This window comes from Oncorhynchus clarkii, chromosome 1 (assembly GCF_045791955.1).
Source record: "Oncorhynchus clarkii lewisi isolate Uvic-CL-2024 chromosome 1, UVic_Ocla_1.0, whole genome shotgun sequence".
NCBI classification, from domain to species: Eukaryota; Metazoa; Chordata; class Actinopteri; order Salmoniformes; family Salmonidae; genus Oncorhynchus; species Oncorhynchus clarkii.
This window is the reverse complement of record NC_092147.1, coordinates 45,168,660-45,187,797: the sequence shown is the minus strand read 5'-3', so window position 1 is coordinate 45,187,797 and position 19,138 is coordinate 45,168,660. Positions and strand designations below refer to the sequence as shown.

Sequence of the window (19,138 nt, the reverse complement as noted above, 5' to 3'; positions counted from 1 at the left end):
GAAATGTGGCAAAAGGTCGCAAAGTTCAAGGGGGCCGAATACTTTCGCAAGGCACTGTATTTTACTCACACACACACACATATTAAACTGACTGGGATGTTCTGTCTGTCTGAACTGACTGGGATGCGTCACCACCATTAAGAGACAGGATTGTTTTATCATATTGGTAATATGCTATATCATAATGATTCAAAGCCTAAACAATTGTCAATACTTGAATAACATAGAAATAGAAAACTGTCTTTCTGGAATGACAGATACATTTTTTTAATGACCCATGACATATTTTTACAACTTTGAATAAAAAAGGTAAAAACGGGTTTGAATTGTTTTTATGGTAACTTGAAGCCTGTGTAGGGCATGCTCTCGTCATTTGGGAACCTATTTCTTATCCTATTGACACCAAACGCTAGATAGCCCCAATTCCAGCTGATGAACTGCCTGCGGGAAACGTGTCTGAACTTTCTAAAAAGACAGGGAAAGAAATGTGCTACTATTGGTAAGGAGTGGTGTAACGTCATTTTGATTTCATTATTGCATTCGACTAGTGAAGGTTCTATTTATAGATGAACTAACTCGTGTTGAGTATGGACTGTCTGCATCACGGGCGTAGTCCTGCCGGTAGGTATTGTAGGCCGTCAGCAGCACAGTGACATCCAGGCAGACTATGGGGAAGCCAGAATGTTGTGTTATACAACCCACTGTCTAACCTTCTGTCACCATGGACATTGTCTGCCAGTATTCCTGACATCACACAGACTCCATGGGAATACACCTGTTGCATGAGCACCTACAACAAGTTATTTTTATGTGGTTCAGCCATAGTTACAAAGGAAGTGACATTATAGGGTGTATTCTCAGTAGCAAACTAGCTTGCCATATTACCAATCAACCTTCCCCACAAGTGGAGCCGCATCCTGCTCTACAAGTTTAGCACCAGCACGCTCTCTGTGCCTTGATTCGTGCTCAAATCCAAACGGGAAAGTGGCCTGCTCTGCCACCACCTCGTCTTCATCAGATTCTCCAAAAAAGTCTGGCCCAAAGGAAACAGAGTTCCTGCTATGCTCGGAGTCGCTGCTTTTGTCTGACATTTCATATCTGGAGGAAGTTTCCTCTGCAGTGATATGCTAGCTGGCAAGGCTAGTTAGCTGGCTAAAATAGCTAGGCTTCTCACATCGGAAGTGCCTCTCTCACTGGCTCTCATTTTGTTTGGTAGCTAACTCAGCCGACAGTCCTTACAATGATGGGCCCCAGCCGTCAATATGTAAGTCTCCGCTCTCTTTACTTAAAAAAAAAATCTGCTGGAGGGTTCTGTTTTAGTTGTGGGTTACTACCTGTGCTTGCTGTTCTTCACTGTTGTAGAGTTAGCTGGCTAGGCTATCTAGCCAGCTAAAAATAGCTAATGTTAACTGGCTGACTAGTTTGCTGGCTAAGATAACATTAACTGCATATAACACACTTTGATAACTGGTTTGATCATGGTTGTGTTTTTCAACAATGTTGGTTTACTTTAATGTAAGCTAGGTATTGATAGCAACTGTCTGACTCATGAAGTAGGCTGGTAGGGCAAACATTAGCAGGCTAGGTGGCTAGTAACCTTGTAAGCTAATTTGTAACAATAAATTCATAACGTATGCTTGTAAGTTGGCTGAACATTCGATTGAAAACAGTAGTCATGGGTGCAAACTATTTGGTTTAATTTGAAGTTCTACATTTGAAGTTATTTTGGTTAGTGTCTACATTATAGGATATAGGCTGGCCTGCCAGGTCCTCCATATTACATCACGCACCAGAAAAACATTTTCCAACATGACTCATAGCTAGGGTTGTGGCTTTCATGACATTTTCTAAGACGGTTATTGTCGTGCAAAAGTCTGCCGGTCTTACGGTAATTTACCATTAATTAACATAAAAACGTTTAGCACCTCCAGGTTTCCACACGTGTATCAGTGGCTAGTGTCTTTGGAACATCTACATTTAAAAAAAACTATAATAAATCTATTGAATATACACCATCACAATAAATCCATTATTTATTTTAGGTAGGTCTAAAGAAACATTTTCTTCGTATTCATAATGTATTTCAAAAGAACAGAATATGAGTTGGCCTACTGTATGTTATCTGGCTATGCGCCATGCCATAGGCTTGTTCATTTAGCAACAATATATTTCATTTAACCTTTATTTAACTAGGCAAGTCAGTTAAGAACAAATTCTTATTTACAATGACGGCCTACCACGGGCCAAACCCTAACCCGGATGACGCTGGGCAAATTGTGCGCCGCCCTATGGGACTCCCAATCACGGCCGGTTGTGATACAGCCTGGATTCGAACCAGGGTGTCTGTAATGACGCCTCAAGCTCTGAGAAGCAGTGCCTTAGACCACTGCGCCACTCGGGTGCCATTTTTTTTTTTAATAGTAATAAGAATATAATTGAACTTAGCTGAATAAAATAGGATATTTTTCCCATTCCGGAGTGAGAGTGCTCGAATATGAAGAGGTGGCTATGTTGAACGTAAAAGTGATCATTTGAAACAGGTCCTATACACAAGACTTAGAGTTACTTGGCAACTTTAGTTGTGAGTGATACAACACCTTAGAAATCAAAAGATATAAGGGCTGCCTGATGCGAATATAGGCTACTGAAGAAATTAGAGAAAGTCGGGGAAAAAAAGAAGCTTGCGTTCCCTCATCAAGTGATCCTATTTTCACCCATCAGACTATTCTTACATTTGATCTTGTCTTCCTTCACTAATATGTCAAATGAGTTTCGATTTAGAATGGCCCATTACCAAATTGTCAAGAACAGGGGCAAGACAAAAGACATGTTATCCCTGTGCACAGGTTAATCTGCCTCAACTGAAGCCAGTTCTTGTGGGAAGCTGCTAAATACCGCCAAGTGCTAACAGTCAGTATCTAGATAACGTGTGTGAAATGCTTGATAATGTATGTGATATCAACAGAGAAGTATATTTTCTGTGTGATTTAAATATTGACTGGCTTTTATCAAGCTGCCCACTCAACAACAAAAAAATCTAACTCTAACCAGTGTCCTGTAACCAGTGACCTGGTTCAGGTCGTCAGTCAAACTACCAGGGTAGTTACAAATAGCACAGGAATTAAATGCTGCTGCTTCACTAATGCTGTTGAAATGTACTTTAAAGTAGCATCCAAATCCATAGGATGTAGTGATGACAATATAGTAGCCACATCTAGGAAAACCAAGGTGCCAAAGGCTGGGCCTAACAGTGTATAAGAGGTCATACAATAGATTTTTGTAGTGATTCTTATGTTGATGTAAAGAATATTTGCTTGTCTGTGGTGTGTAGTGAGGAGCAACCAGACGCTGCACTTTACACATTTGTGAAATTGCTTATTCCAGTTACTAATAAGAAAATGACTAAAAACGGTTAAATCCCCTTGGATCGACGAGGAATTTTAAAGTCGTATGGTTGAGAGGGATGAGGCAAAGGGTGTGGCAGCACTAGCGATTCTCAAACGTACTGCAAATTGAATTATTTATTTATTTTATTAAGCCAGTTAAGAACAAATTCTTATTTACAATGATGGCCTACCAAAAGGCCTCCGGCGGGGATTTAAAAAAACAAATATAGGACAAAACACACATCACGACAAGAGAGACAACACTACATAGAGACCTAAGACAACAACATAGCAGGGCAGCAACACATGACAACACAGCATGGTTAGCAACACAACATAACATGGTAGCAACACAACATGGTAGCAGCACAAAAGGCCAAGAAGGTAGAGACAACAATACATCACACAAAGCAGCCACAACTGTCAGTAAGTGTCACGATCGCCGTATGAAGCGGACCAAAACGCAGCGTGGTTATGGTTCATGGTTCTTCAATAAGAGACACTTAACATGAACTAACTACAAAACAATAAACGACCGTGAAGCTAGAATGAGAACTGTGCTGACACAAGCAACTAACATAGACAGACAATCACCCACAAACAAACAGTGAAACCCAGGCTACCTAAGTATGATTCTCAATCAGAGACAACTAATGACACCTGCCTCTGATTGAGAACCATACTAGAAATCCCAAAATCATAGAAAAACAAACAGACTGCCCACCCCAACTCACGCCCTGACCATACTAAATAATGACAAAACAAAGGAAATAAAGGTCAGAATGTGACAGTAAGAGTGTCCACGATTGAGTCTTTGAATGAATAGATTGAGATAAAACTGTCCAGTTTGAGTGTTTGTTGCAACTTGTTCCAGTCGCTAGCTGCTGCGAACTGAAAAGAGGAGCGACCCAGGGATGGGTGCGCTTTGGGGACCTTTAACAGAATGTGACTGGCAGAATGGGTGTTGTGTGTGGAGGATGAGGGCTGCAGTAGGTATCTCAGATCGGGGGGAGTGAGGCCTAAGAGGGTTTTATAAATAAGCATCAACCAGTGGGTCTTGCGACAGATATACAAAGATGACCAGTTTACAGAGTTCAGGGATGTGTCCTATAAGAAGCATTGGTGGCAAATCTGATGGCCAAATGGTAAAGAACATCTAGCCGCTTGAGAGCACCCTTACGTGCCAATCTATAAATTATGTCTCCGTAATCTAGCATGGGTAGGATGGTCCTCTGAATCAAGGTTAGTTTGGCAGCTGGGGTGAAAGAGGGGCGATTATGATAAAGGAAACCAATTCTAGATTTAACCTTAGCCTGCAGCTTTGATATGTGCTGAGAGGAGGACAGTGCACCGTCTAGCCATACTCCCAAGTGCTTGGGATTTTCTATGGGGTTGAGATCTGGAGACTGGCTAGGCCACTCCAGGACCTTGAAATGCTTCTTACGAAGCCACTCCTTCGTTGCCCGGGCGGTGTGTTTGGGATCATTGTCATGCTGAAAGACCCAGCCACGTTTCATCTTCAATGCCCTTGCTGATAGGAGGTTTTCACTCAAAATCTCACGATACATGGCCCCATTCATTCTTTCCTTTACACGGATCAGTCGTCCTGGTCCCTTTGCAGAAAAACAGCCCCAAAGCATGATGTTTCCACCCAAATGCTTCACAGTAGGTATGGTGTTCTTTGGATGCAACTCAGCACTCTTTGTCCTCCAAACACAACGAGTTGAGTTTTTACCAAAAATTTTTATTTTGGTTTCATCTGACATTCTCCCAATCTTCTTCTGGATCATCCAAATGCTCTCTAGCAAACTTCAGACGGGCCTGGATATGTACTGGCTTAAGCAGGGGGACACGTTTGGCACTGCAGGATTTGAGTCCCTGGCGGCGTAGTGTGTTACTGATGGTAGGCTTTGTTACTTTGGTCCCAGCTCTCTGCAGGTCATTCACTAGGTCCCCCCGTGTGGTTCTGGGATTTTTGCTCACCGTTCTTGTGATCATTTTGACCCCACGGGGTGAGATCTTGCGTGGAGCCCCAGATCGATGGAGATTATCAGTGGTCTTGTATGTCTTCCATTTCCTAATAATCTCTCCCACAGTTGATTTCTTCAAACCAAGCTGCTTACCTATTGCAGATTCAGTCTTCCCAGTCTGGTGCAGGTCTACAATTTTGTTTCTGGTGTCCTTTGACAGCTCTTTGGTCTTGGCCATAGTGGAGTTTGGAGTGTGACTGTTTGAGGTTGTGGACAGGTGTCTTTTATACTGATAACAAGTTCAAACAGGTGCCATTAATACAGGTAACGAGTGGAGGACAGAGGAGCCTCTTAAAGAAGAAGTTACAGGTCTGTGAGAGCCAGAAATCTTGCTTGTTTGTAGGTGACCAAATACTTATTTTCCACCATAATTTGCAAATAAATTCATTAAAAATCCTACAATGTGTTTTTCTGGATTTTTTACCTCATTTTGTCTGTCATAGTTGAAGTGTACCTATGATGAAAATTACAGGCGTCTCTCATCTTTTTAAGTGGGAGGACGTGCACAATTGGTGGCTGACTAAATACTTTTTTGCCCCACTGTATATATATATGTTTTAATGTTTTTCGGCCATGTGTAATATGAGGTAGGTTATGTATTGTATAATGGCACAATCATTATTTTAATTCCGTTTTTCGAGGGGGGGGGGGGGGGGAGGCTCATATATAGGCTTTTGCATAAGCTCTAATATGCATGTTTTGAATTTGAATTAATCATTACCTTAGAAAGCGCTGTCCATTTCGTCGTGTTAGGCTTTGAAACAGCATCCACAATGACCATGTTTTCCACTCAGTTTGAACCTGTTGTTGAACTTCGTTCTTCAAATTGATCAATTACAATTAAGTGAGCTATAAAAGCATGATACTCTTCTGATAAGTGTTTGATGTGATTTTTGAATGCATTTGCATTTAAAGTCAGAGTGGTTAGAGGGACAATAGAGCCCTGAGTACCAGGCCATTAGACACCTGATGATTGTTAGTAAGTTTGGTACTACTAATGCATGTCCAGAGTGCCTAACAGGAGATTACCGTGACTCAAGGTCAGGTAGAATTTTACTGCGGTCATGACTGCCGGTGTGGCGGTAATTAGGTCACGGCAACAGCCCTCCTCATTGCGAGTCAAATTAGAAAGAAAGTCGACTTTTCCTCGCGTCTATGCGGAGCAATGCTGTCCGAATATGTTGTACTAAAGAGGTTTCATTGGGCTGTAGGCTAGGATTTACCTGCTACCTCTTTGAAAACAATAGCCCACTTGCATTGATTTCGAGCAGGCATATCAGCTTTAGGCAGGCTACAACTGGAAAACCCGAGGAACTCCGATTTCAAGAGAGAAGCCATGTTATACGGAAAAGAACGAGACTAGCCAACATTTTCAGAAACTGCTCGGCTTTATTATCTACAACTCTCCTCATGCTAGCATAACAAAATGTTTCGTCCCGTAGGACATTTAAGGTGAATCAAATGGAACACACAACAACAATTCCCAAGGGGCTACATAGCAAATATAAAACAAATACAACGATGTATTATGGATTTTCATGACAATTAATTTGGCATATGCTACGTAGCGTAGCGTTTGAACTGACACTTGCTACTCTTGCGTGTAAATTTCACGCCGTTGACGGACGTCTCTCCATGTGATTTCGGCTTTTAGCTTCTCACAGTCCTGTGCGAGAACGCTCCATCCGATTGAATTACTGTAGCAGTGGCAGATAGGTTCAATAAACAAGCTTCAATAAAACAATCCAGCAAAGTCCACCTTGTTGTTCTACTGAGACATCTGCTCAGGGTCTAAGACAAACAGACAGAGAGAGACGTACTATTCAAAAAATAAAAGTTATCAGTGGACTAAGTGAAAAACACTGGTTAACGGAAGTCCAGACTTCGATAAAAGAGGACATCTGCCGTACGCCTTTGTTTTCTCTCTGCTGGTAAAGTGTTTTGTGTGGGTGTCACTGCCAGGCAGTGAGTCCCAGTGAGACAGCCAGAAGCACCTGCCTCCCCCTCTGACCACCCCGGGCCAACCCACCTCCATCCACAGCAACACTCATTACATCCTAATGATTCAGAAGTCAATAGGCAAGTTACTTACAATTGAACTGTGACCCAGAGGTCAAAGGAACATTGTTAAATAGCTTATAAACCCACCGCACCTCTGACCTCCGTTAAGTTGGTAACATGAAAAGGTGGCCTCCGCCACTCTAGATTATTTGGCAGGGCTGATAACTCACAAACCAATCCAATGAAATAAAATCATCCTCCATCTACTCTTCTGTATGAATCACAAGCTAATATCTGGTGAGAATAGAATAGAGGCACCACCAGCTGGGGGTTAGTGGTAGAGGTAGTGAGGACAGATGTCTATATATTCACTTTCTTTAGTTTGAACCCCATCAATCAATACTCTGTGCACTGTAAAGGCCCTTCAGATGAAAGAGAGATAGATATAACGCAGTCTGTGGATAGATAGACACTCACATGTGGACATGGGGTGGTTGGAAGCGGCTCTCGTTGATGTTGTAGTGGGTAAAGGCCTGTGTGGGGTTGGAGCTGTACTCGTCCACAGTGATGGTCACCTTTCCCTGAGAGGGAGGGGTTCTGTGAGCCATGGCTCCACTGCTAGGGACATGGGCAGTTAGTTTACCAGGATCCAGGACCATCCTAGGAGGCAGGCATCATTCAGAATGGCCCCGCTCAGCTCACCAACTCAGACCCACCGGCCCTCTGGATAATCTGTACCACCGCAAACAGAAAGAGAGGAGGAAATCTTTATATACAATAATTGTGCCGTATCATCAATAAATGACAGCATTAACTGAGCCTTAATTCAAATTAACTAAATGACAGCATTAACTGAGTACTGTACAAAAAAACTCAGCAAGAAAACATTCAGAATACATAGTTACAATAATAACTCAACCACTAATATCAGAAAAGAAGCCATACATGTCTTGTTAATTTCTGCTGCTAGATTTTGTCTACAGTAGATAGGATAAAACAAATAAGCTCAGACATTAAAACCTAACAATGATGTAGTAGAAAATATTTTGACCAAATGTAATAGTGACTCAGTAAATTGATACGATGTAACCAAGTGAATTATGTAGTAGGCCTATTGGCTAGATGACATAAGTGAACTGACCAAACCACTTAAAAACGGTCAAGACAATAAAAAGTGAAAACAAAAACACAACTAGGAGGCGGCAGGGTAGCCTAGTGGTTAGAGCGTTGGACTAGTAACTGGAAGGTTGCAAGTTCAAACCCCCAAGCTGACAAGGTACGTCTGTCATTCTGCCCCTGAACAGGCAGTTAATTCACTAGGCCGTCATTGAAAATAAGAATTTGTTCTTAACTGACAAAATAAAAAAAACTACCCAGACGAATTTAACATGAGAAAATTAACAGAGATGCAGACAAGACTACATTTTCCACCACTCAACTTCAACAAGCTGATTGTCTTACAAACTAAATTGTAAGAGGATCTTTTACGAAAAATCGGTTCCCTCTTTTGTTTCACACTGCAACATTTTGAAGAGGGAATTTAAAAAAAAAACTACGCACCACCAATCAGCCTAAAAAGAGAAATATGGAAAGAGACCAAATTGAACCTCTGACACCAGAGATTACACGATTGTGTTGTTCCTAATTTATTGTATCCTGCATTACAGAGAATAAAATAAACATAAACCAAGTTATTGCATCTAAAAAATATATAGTACGAATAGCAACATCTATAGCCTCTGCAGAAACCTCTGTATCCATATGGCTCGTAAATGACAAGCCACCTCTAACCCACCGCTTTGTGCCTGCCTCGTTATTTTTTCCCCAACGATTTTCTTGCCAAACGGGTGGCGAGTTCCTTTCCTTCGGCCGATAACTGCTCCGGGTTAAACCGATCTGTTTTCAAAAACGCGGTCCCATAGGTAACGCAGAGAATTCACCTCTTGAGAGGTGGAGGTCGTGGCAAGCAGGGCAGAACCTTCGACCCTGAGAGACCCTCGGCTGGCTATTGAGGAAATGCGACAGACAGGCAACGAGCGAGTAAGGAGCCTCGATGTGAAAAGAGAAGGAGGGGGAGCCCGAGAGTGCAGTGCAGTGCGAGAGGACTGCCACCGGGGTCAGAGAGCAATACAGAAGCACAGGGAGACGCGGAGGGGACTGCACTGGGACCACTGTTTGTAGAATTTGAAATAGGATTTCAAGCAAACTATTATTATTATTTTTTACTATTTATATTTTTGGATAGCCTACAATTGGGCTCACATAGCCATTGTTGCCTATTAAAACGTATTATACATAATATATAAAGAACGACAAATACACCAAATTAAATACACGTTTGTACTGTTAAATGTAAGGTCCTAGCAGTGTATATTAAAACAATGACATACTACCTGGACTACTTGCATTGACCCCCCCCCCCCCTTTTTTTTTTAAATGCTACTGCTAGTCGATGTTTATTATCTATGCATAGTCACTTTACAGTACATTCGGGAAGTATTCAGACCTTTCACCATTTCCACATTTTGTTACGTTACAGCCTTATTGTAAAATGGATTCAATAAAATAAAACATCATCAATCTACACACAATTCCCCATAATGACAAAGCGAAAAGTTTTTTTTGACATAAATACTGAAATACCTTATTTACATAAGCATTCAGATCCTTTGCTATGAGACTCGAAATTGAGCTCAGGTGAATCCTGTTTCCATTGATCATCCTTGAGATGTTTCTACAACTTCATTGGAGTCCACCTGTGGAGAATTAAATTGATTGCATATGATTTGGACCGGCACACACCTGTCTATATAAGGTCCCCCAGTTGGTAATGAATGTCAGATCACAAATCAAGCCATGAGGTCGACGGCGTTCTCTGTAAAGCTCTGAGACAGGATCATGTCGAAGCACAGATCTGGGGAAGGGTACCCAAAAAGGTCCCCAAGAACACAGTGGCCACCATCGATCCTAAATGGAAGACGTTTGGATCCACCAAAACTCTAACCTAGAGCTGGCCGCCGGGCCAAACTGAGCATATGGGGGGAAATGGTCAGTGAGGTGACCAAGAACCCGATGGTCACTCTGACAGAGTTCCTGAGTTCCTCTGTTGAGATGGGAGAACCTTCCAGAAGGACAACTATCTCTGCAGCACCCCACCAATCAGGCCTTTATGGTAGAGTGGCCAGACGGAAGCCACTCCTCAGTAAAAGGCACATGACAGCCCGCTTGGAGTTTGCCAAATGATTCTCAGATCATGACAAACAAGATTCTCTGGTCTGATGAAACCAAGATTTAACTCAGTTGCCTGCATGCCAAGCGTCACGTCTGGAGGAAACCTTGCACCATCCCTACGGTGAAGCATGGTGGTGGCAGCATCATGCTGTGAGGATGTTTTCAGCAGCAGTGACTGGGAGACTAGTCAAGATTGGGGGAAAGATGAACGGAGCAAAGTATAAAGAGATCCTTGATGAAAACCTGCTCCAGAGTGCTCAGGACCTCAGACTGGGGCAAAGGTTCACCTTCCAACTGGACAATGACCCTAATCACACAGCCACAGACTTGAACCTGATCAAACATCTCTGGAGAGACCTGAAAATACCGTGTAGCGACACTCCCCATCCAACCTGACAGAGCTTGAGAGGATCTGCAGAGAAGAATGGGAGAAACTCCCCAAATACAGGTGTGCCAAGCTTGTAGAGTCATATCCAAGAACAAAGTACTGAGTAAAGGGTCTGAATACTTATGTAAATGTGATATTTCAGTTTTAAAAAATAAAATAAATTTAGCTTTGACATTATGGGGTATTGTGTGAAGATTGATGAGGAAAAAAATTTTATAATAAGGCTTAAATGTAACAAAATGTGGAAAGAGTGAAGGGTTCTGACTACTTTCCGAATGCACTATGCATGTACATATTACCTTGACTAACCTGTACCCCGCACATTGATTTGGCACCAGTACCCCCTTTATATATAGCCTCGTTATTTTATTGTAACTTTTTATTTAAATTTTTTACTTTAGTTGATTTTTTTTCCTTTACTGCATTGTTTAAGGGCTTGTAAGTAAGCACTTCAAGGCAAGATCTACACCAGTTGTATTCGGCGCATGTGACAAATAAAATTAGGAAATTATTAGAGATAATGGCATACTATTATGTCCCGCTACTGCATTTAGCTTTCCTAATGCGTGCAATCAGTACCAGCAAAGGTGTGAAGGAAAAAGTAACTACTCTTCATGTATTCTATAATAAAAAAATAAAAACAATTTTTTCACCTTTATTTAACGAGGTAGGCTAGTTGAGAACAAGTTCTCAGTTACAACTGCGACCTGGCCAAGATAAAGCCAAGCAGTGCGACACAAACAAGAACACAGAGTTACACATGCAATTAAAAAACATACAGTCAATAATACAATAGCAAAAGTCTATATACAGTGTGTGCAAATGAGGTAGGATAAGGGAGGTAAAGGCAATAAATAGGCCATAGTGGCAAAGTAATTACAATAAAGCAATTAAACACTGGAGTGATAGATGTGCAAGTAGAGATACTGGGGTGCAACGGAGAAAAATAAATACAATTTTAAAAAGTATGGGGATGAGGTAGTTGGATGGGCTATTTACAGATGGGCTGTGTACAGGTGCTGTGATCTGTGAGCTGCTCTGACAGCTGGTTCTTAAAGCTAGTGAGGGAGATATGAGTCTCCAGCTTCAGTGATTTTTGCAGTTCGTTCCAGTCATTGGCAGCAGAGAACTGGAAGTTAAGGCGGCTGAAGGAGGAATTGGCTTTGGGGGTGACCAGTGAAATACACCTGCTCGAGCGCGTGCTGCGGGCGGGTGCTGCTATGGTGACCAGTGAGCTGAGATAAGGCGGGGCTTTATCTAGCAAAGACTTATAAATGACCTGGAGCCAATGGGTTTGGCGACGAATATGAAGCGAGGGCCAGACAATGAGAGCATCCAGGTCGCAGTGGTGGGTAGTGTATGGGGCTTTGGTGACGAAACAAATGGCACTGTGATAGACTGCATCCAATTTGCTGAGTAGAGTGTTGGATGCTATTTTGTAAATGACATCGCCGATGTCAAAAATCGGTAGGATGGTCAGTTTTACGAGGGTATGTTTGGCAGCATGAGTGAAGGATGCTTTGTTGTGAAATAGGAAGCCGATTCTAGATTTAATTTCGTCTTGGAGATGCTTAATGAGTCTGGAAGGAGAGTTTACAGTCGAACCAGACACCTAGGTATTTGTAGTTGTCCACATATTCTAAGTCAGAACCATCCAGAGTAGTGATGCTGGATGGGCGGGCAGGTGTGGGCAGCGATCGGTTGAAGAGCATGTATTTAGTTTTACTTGCATTTAAGAGCAGTTGGAGGCCACGGAAGGAGAGTTGTATGGCCATGAAGCTCGTCTGGAGGTTAGTTAACACAGTGTCCAAAGAAGGGCCAGAAGTATACAGAATGGTGTCGTCTGCGTAGAGGTGGATCAGAGAATCACCAGCAGCAAGAGCGACATCATTGATGTATGCAGAGAAAAGAGTCGGCCCGAGGATTGAACCCTGTGGCACCCCCATAGAGACTGCCAGAGGTCCGGACAACAGGCCCTCCGATTTCACACACTGAACTCTATCTGAGAAGTAGTTGGTGAACCAGGCGAGGCAGTCATTTGAGAAACCAAGGCTGTTGAATCTTCCCGATAAGAATGTGGTGATTGACAGAGTCGAAAGCCTTGGCCAGGTTGATGAATACAGCTGCACATTATTGTCTCTTATCGATGGCGGTTATGATATCGTTTAGGACCTTGAGCGTGGCTGAGCTGCACCCATGACCAGCTCGGAAAAAAGATTGCATTGCGAAGAAGGTACGGTGGGATTCGAAATGGTCAGTGATCTGTTTGTTAACTTGGCTTTCGAAGACCTTAGAAAGGCAGGGTAGGATAGATATAGGTCTGTAGCAGTTTGTGTAACGGCGTTCGTCTGTAGACGGAGAAGCGGACCAAAAAGCAGCGTGGTGGTTACTCATGTTTCTTTAATGGAAAATGAACGATACATGAAATAACTTAACTCTACAAAACAACAAACGGAACGTGAAAAACCTATACAGCCTATCCTGTGACAACAAACACAGGGACAGGAACAATCACCCACAAACACACAGTGAAACCCAGGCTACCTAAGTATGATTCTCAATCAGAGACAACTAATGACACCTGCCTCTGATTGAGAACCATACTAGGCCGAAAACATAGAAATGCCCCAACACATAGAAAAACAAACGTAGACTGCCCACCCAACTCACGCCCTGACCATACTAAATAAATACAAAACAAAGGAAATAGAGGTCAGAACGTGACAGTACCCCCCCCCCCAAAGGTGCGGACTCCGGCCGCAAAACCTTGACCTATAGGGGAGGGTCTGGGTGGGCGTCTGTCCGCGGTGGCGGCTCTGGCGCGGGACGCGGACTCCACTTCATCATTGTCTTAGTCCGCCTTATTGTCCGCCTTCGTGGCTTTCTCACCATGGCCACCCCTCTCAATGACCCCACTGGACAGAGGGGCTATTTGGGACAGAGGGGCAGCTCGGGACAGAGGTGAAGCAGCTGCTCGGGACAGAGGGACAACTGCTCGGGACAGAGGGGCAGCTGCTCGGGACAGAGGGGCAGCTGCTCGGGACAGAGGGGCGGCAGCGGCTTGAGACAGAGGGGCGATAGCAGCTCGGGACAGAGGGGCGACAGCTGCTCTGGACAGAGGGGCAGCTGCTCGGGCGGCCCCTGGCTGACTGACGGCACTGGCGGCCCCTGGCTTACTGGCGGCCCCTGGCTGACTGGCGGCACTGGCGGCCCCTGGCTTACTGGCGGCCCCTGGCTGACTGGCGCCACTGGCGGCCCCTGGTTGACTGGCGGCACTGGCGGCCCCTGGTTGACTGGCGGCACTGGCGGCCCCTGGCTGACTGGCGGCACTGGCGGCCCCTGGCTGACTGGCGGCACTGGCGGCCCCTGGCTGACTGGCGGCACTGGCGGCCCCTGGCTGACTGGCGGCACTGGCGGCCCCTGGCTGACTGGCGGCACTGGCGGCCCCTGGCTGACTGGCGGCACTGGCGGCCCCTGGCTGACTGGCGGCACTGGCGGCACCTGGCTGACTGGCGGCACTGGCGGCCCCTGGCTGACTGGCGGCACTGGCGGCCCCTGGCTGACTGGCGGCACTGGCGGCACCTGGCTGACTGGCGGCACTGGCGGCCCCTGGCTGACTGGCGGCACTGGCGGCCCCTGGCGGCACTGGCGGCCCCTGGCAGACGGGCGGCACTGGCGGCCCCTGGCAGACGGACGGCACTGGCGGCGCTGGGCAGACGGGCGGCACTGGCGGCGCTGGGCAGACGGACGGCACTGGCGGCGCTGGGCGCACTGGCGGCGCTGGGCAGACGGGCGGCGCTGGGCAGACGGGCGGCACTGGCGGCGCTGGGCAGACGGGCGGCACTGGCGGCGCTGGGCAGACGGGCGGCGCTGGGTAGACGGGCGGCACTGGCGGCGCTGGGCAGACGGGCGGCACTGGCGGCGCTGGAGAGGAGGAAGGCTCTGGAAGCGCCGGACTGAGTAGCTCTCGTAGCGCCGAACAGGCGGGAGACTCCGGCAGCGCTGGACAGGAGGAAGGCTCTGGTAGCGCCGGAGAGGCGGGAGACTCCGGCAGCACTGGAGAGGAGGGAGCCCCTGTAAGGATGGGCCGGAGAGACAGCCTGGTACGGGGGGCTGCCACCGGAGGGCTGGTGCGTGGAGGTGGTGACGGATAGACCGGGCCGTGCAGGCGCACTGGAGCTCTTGAGCACCGAGCCTGCCCAACCTTACCCGGTTGAATGGTCCCGGTCGCCCTGCCAGTGCGGCGAGGTGGAATAGCCCGCACTGGGCTATGCAGGCGAACCGGGGACACCGTGCGCAAGGCTGGTGCCATGTAAGCCGGCCCAAGGAGACGCACTGGAGACCAGATGCGTAGAGCCGGCTTCATGGCACTTGGCTCGATGCCCACTCTAGCCCGGCCGATACGCGGAGCTGGAATGTACCGCACCGGGCTGTGCACCCGCACTGGGGACACCGTGCGCTCCACCGCATAACACGGTGCCTGCCCGGTCTCTCTAGCCCCCCGGTAACCACAGGAAGTTGGCTCAGGTCTCCTACCTGGCGTAGCCATACTCCCTGTTAGCCCCCCCCCAATAAATTTTTGGGGCTGACTCCCGGGCTTCCTTGCCAACCGTGTTCCCTCATATCGCCGGCTCCTCTCTCCGGCTGCCTCTGCTCTCCTCGCTGCCTCCACCTGTTCCCATGGAAGGCGATCCTTTCCCGCCAGGATCTCCTCCCATGTGTAGCAACCCTTGCCGTCCAACACATCGTCCCAAGTCCATTCCTCCTTGTGCCGCTGTTGCTTCTCCTGCTGCTGCTTTTGCCGTTGCCCGTTACCACGCCGCTTGGTCCTGTCCTGGTGGGTGATTCTGTAACGGCGTTCGTCTGTAGACGGAGAAGCGGACCAAAAAGCAGCGTGGTGGTTACTCATGTTTCTTTAATGGAAAATGAACGATACATGAAATAACTTAACTCTACAAAACAACAAACGGAACGTGAAAAACCTATACAGCCTATCCTGTGACAACAAACACAGGGACAGGAAGAATCACCCACAAACACACAGTGAAACCCAGGCTACCTAAGTATGATTCTCAATCAGAGACAACTAATGACACCTGCCTCTGATTGAGAACCATACTAGGCCGAAAACATAGAAATGCCCCAACACATAGAAAAACAAACGTAGACTGCCCACCCAACTCACGCCCTGACCATACTAAATAAATACAAAACAAAGGAAATAGAGGTCAGAACGTGACAGTTTGGGTCTAGAATGTATCCCCCTTGGAAGAGGGGGATGACTGCGGCAGCTTTACAATCTTTGGGGATCCCAGACAATACGAAAGAGAGGTTGAACAGGCTATTAATAGGGGTTGCAACAATTTTGGCGGATCATTTTAGAAAGAGAGTGTCCAGATTGTCTAGCCGATTTGTAGTGGCCCAGATTTTGCAGCTCTTTCAGAACATCAGCTATCTGGATTGGGTGAAGGAGAAATGGAGGAGGCTTGGGCAAGCTGCTGTGGGGGGTGCAGGGCTGTTGACCGGGGTAGGGGTAGCCAGGTGGAAAGCATGGCCAGCCGTAGAAAAATGCTTATTGAAATTCTCAATTATCACAGATTTACAGGTGGTGTCAGTGTTTCCTAGCCTCAGTGCAGTGAGGAGGTGCTCTTATTCTCCATGGACTTTACAGCGTGTCAGAACTTGTTGGAGTTTCTGCTACAGGATGCACATTTCTGTTTGAAAAAGCTAACCTTTGCTTTCCTAACTGCCTGTGCATATTGGTTCCTAACTTCCCTGAAAAGTTGCATATCGCGGGGGCTATTCGATGCTAATGCAGTACACCACAGGATGTTTTTGTGCTGGTCAAGGGCAGTCAGGTCTGAAGTGAACCAAGGGCTATATCTATTCCTGGTGCTACATTTTTTGAATGGGGCATGCTTATTTAAGATGGCGAGGAAAGTACTTTTAAAGAATAACCAGGCATCCTCTACTGACGGAATGAGGTCAATATCCTTCCAGGATACCCGGGCCAGGTCGATTAGAAAGGCCTGCTCACTGAAGTGTTTTAGGGAGCGTTTGACAGTGATGAGAGGTGGTCGTTTGACTGCAGACCCATTACAGACGTAAGCAATGAGGCAGTGATCGCTGAGATCCTGGTTGAAGACAGCAGAAGTGTATTTGGAGGGCAGGTTGGTTAGCATGATATCTATGAGGGTGCCTGTGTTTACGGATTTGGGGTCGTACCTGGTAGGTTCATTGATAATTTGTGTGAGATTGAGGACATCAAGCTTTGATTGTAGGATGGCCGGGTGTTAAGCTTGTCCCAGTTTAAGGCCCCTTACAGCACGAGCTCTGAAGATAGATGGGGAGCAATCAATTCACATATGGTGTACAGGGCACAGCTGGGGGCAGAAGGTGGTCTATAGCAAGCGGCAACGGTGAGAAACTTGTTACTGGAAAGGTGGATTTTTAAAAGTAGAAGCTCAAATTGTTTGGGCACATACCTGGATAGTAAGACAGAACTCTGCAGGCTATCTCTGCAGTAGATTGCAACTCCGCCCCCTTTGGCAGTTCTATCTTGTCGGAAAATGTTATAGTTAGGGATGGACATTTCTGGGTTTTTGGTGGTCTTCCTAAGCCAGGATTCAGACACGGCTAGGACATCCGGGTTGGCAGAGTGTGCTAAGGCAGTGAATAAAACAAACTTAGAGAGGAGGCTTCTAATGTTAACATGCATGAAACCAAGGCTTTTACGGTTACAGAAGTCAACAATTGAGAGTGCCTGGGGAATGGGAGTGGAGCTAGGCACTGCAGGGCCTGGATTAACCTCTGCATCACCAGAGGAACAGAGGAGAAGTAAGATAAGGGTACGGCTAAATGCTATAAGAACTAGTCGTCTAGTACGTTCGAAACAGAGAGTAAAAGGATCAGGTTTATGGGCACGGTGGAATAGATTCAAGGCATAATGTACAGACAAAGGTATTGTAGGATGTGAATACAGTGAAGGTAAGCCTATGCACTGAGTGATGATGAGAGAGATATCAGATGTCACCGCATGTGTGGGAGGTGGAACTAAAGAGTTAACTAAGGCGTATTGAGCAGGGCTAGAGGCTCTACAGTGAAATAAGGCAATAATTATTAACCAAAACAGCAATGGACAAGGCATATTGACCTTAGGGAGAGGCATGCATAGCTGAGTGATCATAGGGGTCCAGTGAGTGGCTCGGCGGGTCGGAGACACGGCGATTCAGGCAGCTAGCAGGCCGGGGCTAGCAAGCTAGAAGAATGTATACATGAACAATAGGGGAAGTGCTGTGCAAGTGCTGTATGCAGAGTCTTGAGATCCTATGCAGTAACAATTGAGGTGGTCTGATCTCTCAGAGGAAGTGACTAGGTCTGAGTGCCGTTACCTCACCCTATCCTTTAATGTAATGCACCTTCAGCAAATAAATTATTCTACTTTTCTACTAATGGATTGGTGACCTGACCCCATGCAATTACCTCATGGTTATTCTACTCTCATTTAGTTGTAACTTATTGTTGGGAAAAAAGTTACCTTCCGTTACCTACAAGTTTGCACACTTGTTTAAGTTTTTCTGTAGTGTTGATTTACACCTCACTTCTTCATAGATCACAATATCTGGTCCATAGGGGTGTGTGTGTGTGTGTGTGACTGTGTGTTTGTGTGAGAATCATGCAGTGTGCGTAAGGATGGATATTTCTCAGCTCTCATATCCATGCCTCTCCTCCTTTGCTCCGTCTTTAACTGTTATCTTAGAGTGTGATGACAGGCTGAAGGGCTTCAGTGCCATGGCAACCAGACTGGTGAGTATTTCATGCCGTCTGTCATGTCAAATGCTGGTATGCCACCATCTATGCAGGGTTACATGGTTCAGTTGATGGCAGAAATGGGAAGTTATCTAGAAAATAATAAACACAAGCTGACAATAAAACAGGTTAGAAGAAAAGCCACATACCTGTGAGACCATGTTGCTTACAATTCAACTCCACCTTCTATTTCTTTTGAGCTATCTACAGTAGCGACAGTACAGTCCCCTGTGTGGGAACATATGCCCCTCAGTCGACCTCAAAAAATAATAATGATGAAGTGAACAAATCCA

The 19,138-nt window shown here is 45.8% G+C and overlaps 1 protein-coding gene across 2 annotated transcripts in view; it reads right to left on the bottom strand.

Moving 5' to 3' along the window:
* LOC139407850 (metallophosphoesterase MPPED2-like) overlaps positions 1-9,474 on the bottom strand; it is a 51,996-nt gene extending 42,522 nt beyond the window's left edge. The window contains exons 1-2 of one of the 2 annotated variants that reach the window (XM_071151723.1): positions 9,213-9,474; positions 7,895-8,149 (exon numbers count right to left, since the gene is read on the bottom strand). In XM_071151723.1, coding sequence (XP_071007824.1) covers positions 7,895-8,076 — 182 coding nt within the window. In that variant the 5' untranslated portion in view covers positions 8,077-8,149; positions 9,213-9,474. The remainder of the gene's footprint in view (positions 1-7,894; positions 8,150-9,212) is intronic. The other variant, XM_071151731.1, reaches the window with a different exon arrangement.
* Positions 9,475-19,138: the final 9,664 nt, after the last annotated feature.